This window comes from Tinamus guttatus, unplaced genomic scaffold, assembly GCF_059628265.1.
Source record: "Tinamus guttatus ecotype Peru unplaced genomic scaffold, ASM5962826v1 Tinamus_guttatus_pri_ptg000524l, whole genome shotgun sequence".
Classification (NCBI taxonomy): Eukaryota; Metazoa; Chordata; class Aves; order Tinamiformes; family Tinamidae; genus Tinamus; species Tinamus guttatus.
Genome location: NW_028289058.1, coordinates 1 through 9,436, shown reverse-complemented (window position 1 = coordinate 9,436; position 9,436 = coordinate 1). Strand labels below are relative to the sequence as shown.

At 41.4% G+C, this 9,436-nt stretch overlaps 1 protein-coding gene across 1 annotated transcript; it reads right to left on the bottom strand.

Moving 5' to 3' along the window:
- Positions 1-2,467: 2,467 nt before the first annotated feature.
- On the bottom strand, positions 2,468-8,533 carry NELL1 (neural EGFL like 1; the record flags this gene model as incomplete). The annotated part of the gene is made up of 4 exons (XM_088533852.1): positions 2,468-3,185; positions 4,231-4,455; positions 5,138-5,314; positions 8,299-8,533. Coding segments are annotated over 4 exons (688 nt in total), but the record flags the coding sequence as incomplete, so codon positions are not given.
- Positions 8,534-9,436: the final 903 nt, after the last annotated feature.

The window sequence follows — 9,436 nt, the reverse complement described above, 5'->3', positions numbered from 1 at the left end:
ACAGGATGGGTTTTCTTTGCCGTTACATTAGAGACTAGTTTGGCCACTGGGCTCAGCACGGTTCATGTGTTTAGGAGCCAGCAGAAAGGATGAGTCTGCAAGCACGCTGGGGACCAAAATGAGCCAAAACGTGTCTCTACGAGGCAGGGCACAACATGACACCAAGGACGGACTCAGTGCCTGGGTCGCACTTCTTACTAAAATGCAGAGGCAAATATGGTTTACTGCACCTGCCACCTTGCTTTCCTCTTTCTCAACTGATGTTAGATTTTTTTCTTTTCGACTTCAGATGTAATATGCAGAGAAATTATTCTTTTGCATGATAAATAAGTACAAAAAGCTATAAAATTCCAACTACAGTGAGATTTGAACCGAGTCCCTTAACCATTTGCACTTTTCCTTTCCAAATGTTCTGAGTGGAGAAAAGGGCCATCTCACAAAGTACACATTTTTAGAAACTACTTTTTTTCTAGCTATACCTCAATTATAATACAAATCACTATTTTGCTGCCTTTTCACTCTTAACACCCATGGTTTTTTTTCTTAATAGGAAACTTCATCAAGCCCCCTCCAAAGAAATAGGTTTGCAAAGTTCTTACCTGAGTCGCAAAGGAATAGAGTGTACTAAATTTTGCCTCTCAATCTACTGTTTGAGCTGAAGCTGTCACTTCTGAGTACGTGAAGATATTTTCTGAGCGTGATGTGACTAGCGATGGGCAAAAGCTCATCATAGTCTGGAAAACTGCTTAAAATGCAACATAAGCAAGTCTCTGACAATATTTTGACTCAGTGTAAACAATTCAAGCTGTATTGCTCTGGAGACACCAACACTTAATGCTGCGTAGAAGAGACTGAGAGGTTCTGCTAAGCGGCTCTGCAGCTTCGTTCTGGAAGGAAACCAGCCTGCACAATGGCAGGAAGACACGAGCTTTGCTGCTCCTGCCAGCCAGGCTTCTAACAAGGTCTGGAGCTCCCAGCAAACATCTCCAAATAAAGCTTTGCTCTTGCAAGTGGGAAACGCACTATTTTCAGATCCTGCGCTACCTTAAATCCCATTTACAGACCTGCAGGAATGGTGTGCGTGACAGCCTCGTATATCTGGTTTTATCCATGTACACACGAATGAAGCATTTCGTACAACTTGGATACTAGCGCTGCGGGAAAAAGCTCTCTCTCCTGTTAGCAACCTTGAAAGTCTGGAAAGGGAAAACAGAAGTTTGGGATTTAGCACAGTGATTAGTGTATTAGATCCTGTTAATAAAACTAAAGGAAGCAACCTGTACATAGGAGTTTATTTAGATGCCCACAAGTTTTAAATTCTTCCCCTTTATACCTCAGCCCATTGGATATCTCATCCAACTGAATTACCATTGGGTTTTACAATGTGATATACAAAATGAACTGACGTTATGATTTACAAACATCCTTTGAGTATCATATAAAACACAACTGCTTCCCCTATTATACAATCATTAGGGCAACACAAATAGAGTCAGTACATGAGGAGCAGAAAATGACAGGGCATATTAAGAAAATAAAGTTAACTTTACCACACAACTTGTAAGGTAAAACGAAACATGTTAAATAAATAAATAAATAAATAAAAACAGCAATAAAATCATCTGAACCGTTGCAAGTGTTTTTTATATTGTTTTCCCCCTTATGAGAAACATGACAGTACTTTACTTAAAAGAACACTCTTTGCTTTTCACTGTATAGCCAAACTTCATTCTTGTTGTTCAGGCTCACACTTCCTGCATGAAACTATGGAGTTACAAACATATACTTTTCACTGGCATCACTATACTTATTTCTGTACTCTTTTCCAAAGACTCGGTGTGTTTAAGTAAGTGAACTAAAAGCAAAGAACAGGACACTAATGAGTAGAACGAAACACAACACCATGTTAAAAAGGTGACACTTAAGCTGTAGATGCCATCACTGTAGAAATATCTTCTTACTCTAATGCTACAAACTCTCTAGCCTCATCAAAAAATGAACCAGATATACGTTGAAAGGAATCCAAAAATCTCACCTTGATAAAGGCTAGGAGTTTTAATCGATATTTTTGTATTAACTTAGGTATTAAGCAACACTGTGTGAATGGCTAAGTTTAAAACTGAATCGTAAATGTGACAAAACATAAAAAAGAGAAAATCTGATTCTTACATGTTACTTGAGTAAGGAAAGTCATCCGGTGTTGAGAACTACTTTACATAAGTGCAAAAAGAAAATCTTGAACTCAATGTCACTATAATTAAAAGCAAAATCCTGCCTACCATATTGAAGCTATATCATTTTAAGGTTCTCTGTTTTATCACTCCACATCCCAGAGGAATTATATTCCTTTCCAACATTCGCAGTTTCTCTTGCAAAACAGACTACCGAGAAGAGCTAGCAACTCTTTCCTGAACAGTGGTGGAATGGGTTGTTGTGTTTTTTTGTTGTTTTTTTTTTCCCCCTCCCCTCTCATTACTGGAGTCTTGGTGCTGCTCCACATGTTTGGAAAAGAAAGTGCTTTTCTGCCATTTCATTAAGCTCATGGCATTCTTTTATAAATTTTTAAGACGGACTTAGTTTGGTCACTTCCACTCTGTCCAATCAAATATATCTTTGAATGTTTTAAAATGCCAGACAGCTGTGCAATATAAGTACTATGCAATTTGACTGTACATACATACATATTTTCATAAATACAACTGACAGGGACCTTGCAACTAAGTATGTGATATCATGGGGACAAAATCACAACAGGATGTCTCACCTGTAAAATCTTGATGCAAAGTAAGAAAAGCTGACCTCTCATGTTGTCAATACACAACTTAAAACAAAAATACAGCATTAGTTTACTCATGAGATAATTTAAACATATTTGCAAATGTCTCGACAGCAAAAGTGTGTCATTTACACCACTGAAAACTTTTAACAACCATTGACTCGTATGCGCTGTAAGTCACCCAGACAAGGCTAGCAAGGATGAGCATCGTGATAGGTCCCAAAGGCAACTCCCAAACATCTTCCTCATGCGGAGACTTTGATAATTGTCTGTTGTACAAAACATCAACTCATACGTCTTCGATTCAGATGGCAACTCCGGCAGTGTTCCTCACCCACAACAGTCCACTCTCACTGCTTCAGTTATTGTGGAGACACTCCACATCCACCGAGCAGCAGACATTCCCGTTCTGCAGAGACAGACAGACACACAAGCGGGTGTCATTCATCCTGCCAGGCACACCGAGCGGCCGGGCCGCTCGTACAGACCGTATCGTTCTGCTGCATCTCCTCCACACTCCAAGCACCCACCTGAGCCATGATCCCCACCTAGGAGGCCATCAGATGTTCCCACAGGTCTCAGCTGTAGTGGCTTTTGAGAAGGTGCCATTAAACAGCCATCTTCAATAGCCCTGACCTTTCCTGCTCTGCGTCTCTCTATAGCAGGGAGAAGTCCCACTCACCAAGACCTGTAACTAACCTCAACCACATGGGAAACAGATATTCAGGCGGGGAAGCCTCAGCAGTCCATCCCCCATGATAAAACCTAACACAATATCCATGACGAGGGGGATGGGATTTGTTTCCTCCCATGCCAGAGAAGAATAAAAGAGAATTTTGCTCAAATCTGACACACAGAGACGCTGTCAGTTTGTCTGGAATAAGACCACAGCTTGGATCCTCAATTCACAGCAAAATGCATGGTGGAAAACGCCAGATGGTTTTGGAGTTAACTCTATCATTAAGATTTATTTCTGCTACATCGAGCCATTTACAAAACTTTTTCATGCACTGAAACTATGATAGCCACTAAAACCCCCAACCATGCCTGTTTTCCTTCTTCTGTTTTTTAATCCAATGCAACAGAATAAGAAAGAACTCTGAAGAATGACTGCAAAGCTAACTTCAAAAAATTAAAGCCCTGGAGCAACAGCTCCATTTCGCACTGCGAGCAGAAGGGTTGTGGAAGATGTTATATAATGCAAAACAACATGTTCATAATCCTGTCTGGTACTTTTTGTCAAATAGCAAGAGAAGAGCAGGTTTTCCTGAGAGTGATACAAAACACAGAATTTGCAATTTAACTTTCAGAGAACCTTATTCTGGCAGACTTAACATCAGTAAAAGGGATACTTTATCTGTTTTTTGACATGAGCTCCCAAGGCCAGAAAGCAGCTCCATTTTGAGGTATTCCTCAGAATTCACGCGTTCCCATTCGCACCATGCCCTCCGTACCTTGCACTTGCAGGTTGTACAAGGAGATCCGGCCATGGTCCATACGGAGCCACTGAGTCTGGGGACCCCGTAGCCATCCAGGCAGGTTTTGCTGATGTCGTACGTGATGTTATCGGCCTGGCAGGGGTCACTCACGCAGTGCGGGCAGCACTCCCCTTCCGAGACTGCTGTGTACTCGCAGTTCAGATTCGGGCACAGAAGAGGCCAGCAATCCACCTCTCCTTCCTATAAAAATTGACATAAAGCTCCTTGACTTAGTTTTATTCTCTTTTTTCGCCATTTATTAGCCCGCAAGAAACATCACATCTTGTTTAAGAGAAACGTTTAATTTAACCAAAACTGAAGCGGATTCAATGCCCTAAAACAGGGCCATAAACTGAATCTGTTTTGGTCAAGTGCTTAGCAGGAACAACCGTGCGAGCACTGTGATTCAAAACTGCAGACATAGCATTGTTGTAGTGCATTGCTGCCTTTTAGTCTATCTGTCCACTTAGTCACAAAATTAGCCAAAGAAATACTAACTTGTAAAACACACTGTAAATACTGTTTGATACTGTCATGGTCTTGGGATTAATGTCATTTATAAGCATAATGTTATACAGACAGCTATAAAGGGAAATAATTAATGAGGTTTATTGCTGCATTAAGTGTACCTGTGCAAGAATTAGAGCTTCTACACTGTCTAATGTGTGCCTTCAGCATCTAAGAAATTGTCTTTATTTTGTGCTTTTTATTTTGCACGCTTGTCTAGCAATTTCAGTATTCCTTAATCTTTTTGATAAGATAATTTTTTTCCCACCACGTGACACTGCACAACTTTTTCCAGCATTAGGGGGATTGAAAGAAAAAAAAAAAAAAAAAAAAAGGCAGCACGTTTGTTTTCCCCCTCCAAAACGTGTTACCATACCAGGCAGCGGCACTGCTGGCAGCTGTAGGTCCAGTTGTCCCCGCTGTGGTAGAGCTTGTGCCCGCTCTGGTCGAGGCACTGGCTGGTGACCCTGGTGTCGCACTCGGGGCAGCAGAAGAGGTCGGCGCTGGGGTTCTCGCAGTCGCAGGCCGTTCTCCGGCAGAAAATCCTCCCATCCTGCGGAGAGCAAGGTTGTCCTGCCATCAGTCCCAGGCCGCCAAAGAGCACTCCAGGAAAGGCCACCACAGAGGTATCATCCAGATGGTCTTTGCGTGGTAGATTCATCTTTGGCACATCTTCATCTCAGAAAACACTACGCTTAGGAACTTAATTCCTAAGGAAACTCCTCAACTTAAATCCTAAACTTAATTCCAAAATTAAGCCCTAATAGTACCCTCTTGCATGAACAAACTTGCTGAGTGTTCTTCCCTCCCTCTGATCCATTAGCATTACAATCGTTTAGGACTATTTTAAATAGCAGTATCATTATGAAGGAAATAACTTGAATATATAAATAAGGTAAAATTATGAAGATGGTGCCTTTAACATCATAGAAGCATGGAAGGAGCAAAAAACATCCCGTGATATTAATCATTCTTTAACCTGAGTTTACCGCTGGTTCTGTTCTAGACTTGGACCTGTTGTATATTCACTTAAAGCTATACAGACTCCAAACTGTCATCACCACTATATTCCTACCCACGTTTAAAGAAGGCTTTCTATATTTCACAGGCTCTCCAAAATATGATTTTCTCCTGCTTTTGCTAAATATTTACTTAGAATATTGGATGGCATGTTTTGGTAAAGAGCATTAAACAGAATTGTTTGAGATAAACAGAAGAATTACTTTTGCATATAAAAAGAAAAGGCCATATTCCCTTTGCATCAGAGAAAAACAAATTTATTCTAATTCCAGCTAGGAAAGCTGGAGGGACTACCATGTTTGAAGTTATATGCTTCTTGTAAGGGAGCCAAAATACCAATATGCCACATGTAGACTGAAAAAATGAAAGCACGGTTAACGGTGAGGTGATTATTTGGAGTTTTGACATTCTATTTTTTTTGCCAGATTTCTTTTCTGCCAGAGACATTTTGGCAATGCTGTTATATTCTTTATTCAATAGTAGCAATGGATCTACTCTCTTTATTCTTTAATCATCTGTGCTTTATCTACCCCTTCCTCAGTTCCATGCCTTCCAAAAATCACGTTTATCCCCATAGTGCAACGACACAAAGTCTCTCAAGCTACAGCATTTACCTTGTGTTTTTGCAGCTCTATAATAGCATTGCATTTTTTAAGCTCTTCTCTACCATGAAAATGGGGAAGTGTACAGAAAACAACTTATCTTCTTTTGATGGGATAATCCTATACATCATCTCACCAGTCCTTGTCCCTCCCCAGTGTCCCCGCTGAATCGCTGCCACGCTCCTTGCAAGCATTAATGGCATGAGCACAATTTTACTCAGCAAAGGAAAACCTGACACGCAGAGGCACAATTAAGGTCCTATTACGTTTATATACTAATTATACAGTCGACTAATTAAGTTTAGGGAATTTATGTTTTGGTAAACATTGTCCTTGTTCAGACGAACGAGGATGGTCTGAAGAGCCTGTGGCTGACAAAACACCGGGATCATCCCTGGTGCTTCAGTCCTGTAACTTCTCACGTCCCGCCCCACAAATAATCTTACCCAAAAAACTTGAGCCTTCAGCTCTATTTCCCTTGCCCCAGATTTCAAGCAAAAACTTTTTTGAAAGGGGCTCCACATGGCCCATCTGCTGCCCAGACTGCATCCACCTGACCTCTCCTCGAAAAACTGCAGGAAAAGACGAGCCAAGAAAACCCAGCATTTTAAATCTGCAGTGCTGACTTGTCTCCTATGGGAGCAAGGGATGCAAGATGGTTCCCGTGCTGGAATAAGCAGCAGGAGGGAGGATATGGTGATCCCCTGTCCTTTTGCTCAGTATAAACCAAGCAGGTTGCAGAAGAGTCAGGCAGGGACAGCGCTCACAGTGGCCTGGGGGACTGGAAGCTCTCACAATTTCGGAAATAACGTTTCAAGAGCAGATTTAAAAACAAAACAGAAAGACAAAACCAAAAATCACTGAATGAGTACTTCATGTCCCAGTCAGGATATGATGGAGAGGCACTCTCCCCGTTTTTCCTGTTTGACAGACAAGAATTTGGCTCCTGAAACAAGGGAGATGCTGGGATGAAAGAAAATGCAAATTTCTATTCACAAAGGGTAAAAACAACAGAAAGCGGAAAGCGAGGAAGATAAAAAGGAAGAGTCACAGCAACAAACAGTGCCAGGCTTATTTTAAAATATCTGTGTGCTAGTTAATCATTTTGTGCATTTTCATTTACTAATAAGTGCATTCAACATAAGACATAAGTGCAGTGAGAAATGGCAAATGAAACAATTTACAAGCAATCTAAAAGGGGAATACTAATACAATACATTCTACAAAGGCAGACCAGATGTCTTCACATATATTAAACTCTTTATTCTATTGACTAGAAATCTTTTTTGAAGCCAGCCAGTTCCCCAAGATTACAATAAAAGCTTGATAAGTATTCAGCAGAGTTGCATGATTCAGTTTCTGCAGGGAGGAGTTTTGGGGAGCTTGAGGCTACTTGTAGTGAAAAATACAGCAGCTAACAAGAATATATCCCCACTGGAGCCTAAAACAGCAGTGCACTTTGTGGAAACCATTCATCCCATAGCCTTGATTTTTCTTTTGCTACACTACAGCAGTGCAGAAACGGGGAAGCTTTCAGCTGCTTGTTACTTCCAAGCAGCCCTTCCCCTCTTCTCAAGCTTGAAGATATGAAGATGGATAATTCAACCTCTCTCTCTCTCTATGTCCTGGCTTTTCCATGGGCCACAGTTTTACTGATGCCATGGCTAGTGGTGTTGCTGTGACGACCATGGACAGTTTTACCACCACTATGACCGCTGGTGCAGCCAAGCTGGTGGCTCTGGCCGCTGAGGGTTGTAGTCAAAGCCTTACAGGGTTTGCTGCTTCCAGCTCTGTTTGTTGTTGTGCACAGGGCAAAACAAACAAACAAACAAAAAGTCCCAGCAAATACCTAGGTTCTACAGCAGAGCCCAACCACCCCTGCCCTGGTGGTTTCGAAGGCTTTGAAGACCCTCACCTTGCAGGAGCAAACGGAGCATCTGTCGTCCCTCAGCGTCCACACCTGCCCGTTGCGCTTCAGGCCGCCTTCGTGGGGACAGTCACCTGTGCAGGACGGGCCAGACGGGCAGAGGCAATCGAAGCCCCCTGCCAGGTTCACGCAGGCAGAGTCGTTCCAGCACGTGTGGGTCTTTAAGGCACACTCATCGATATCTGCAAAACAGTCAGTTGATAACGTTTGGGACGTTGTTTTCCTTGGGACCAGTTGTCACTCTTACAATTATCACTCATCTGTCTTGGGAGGAGGACGCCTTCTTTCTGGTATCACCAGTTTTGGGCAAAGCGAAGCAAGAAAAGGATGGTTTTGCAATGAAACAAAGAAAAAAAGTAACAAAAAAGAAGAGCTGCATAACAGAGAGTTTTAGTAATTGAATTTATCTAGGAGGTTGATACAGCATTCTTTGCCTTGCAGCAGAAGCCATGAGGATTTTAAGCACACTACAGAGAAGAGGAATTTCTTCGACAAAAGAACTTCTGACTGTTCTTAATGAAAGACCTGGAAGGATGTCCAGGTAAAGATAAAGGCAAAAATTCTGGATAAAGATACCAGGTAAAAATACTTAGCTAGAGATTTTGACAATACCAATCCAGGGAAAAAACATCTGCCAGGACGCCCAGGTAGAACATCAGCAAATTTGTGGGTCTTTTTTTGTTCTGCTATACGTGAACAACGAAAACTGTAAGCAAGAGTGGGACGAAGGATGGAGAAGGGAATCCTTTAGAAGCACCTGCTGGTTTCTATCATGAAAACTTCGGAATACTATTATATGAATTTAGAAGAAGGAATCATCATGCATACCATTTAAAATGTCTTCACCGCTACAGTGAAATATACAACTACTTAATGTTACCTAAAAGGACTTTTAGTTCCTCTTCCAAAGAACAAATCTAAAACTTGATTAGAGTATGAAAATAAAAATTATCTCCACTAATTTAGGTGCGACCAGCTGCCCTACTTCTTGGGCAAGTGCCCTAGGCTTGCTAGCCATCAAAAAGACAGAACTTAAAAAGATCTTAAAAATGCTCTGAGGTGAGGAAAATTGCTTATGTCCCCTTGACGTCATTCAATTTAAAATTATAAGTTGAAATGAAGAATC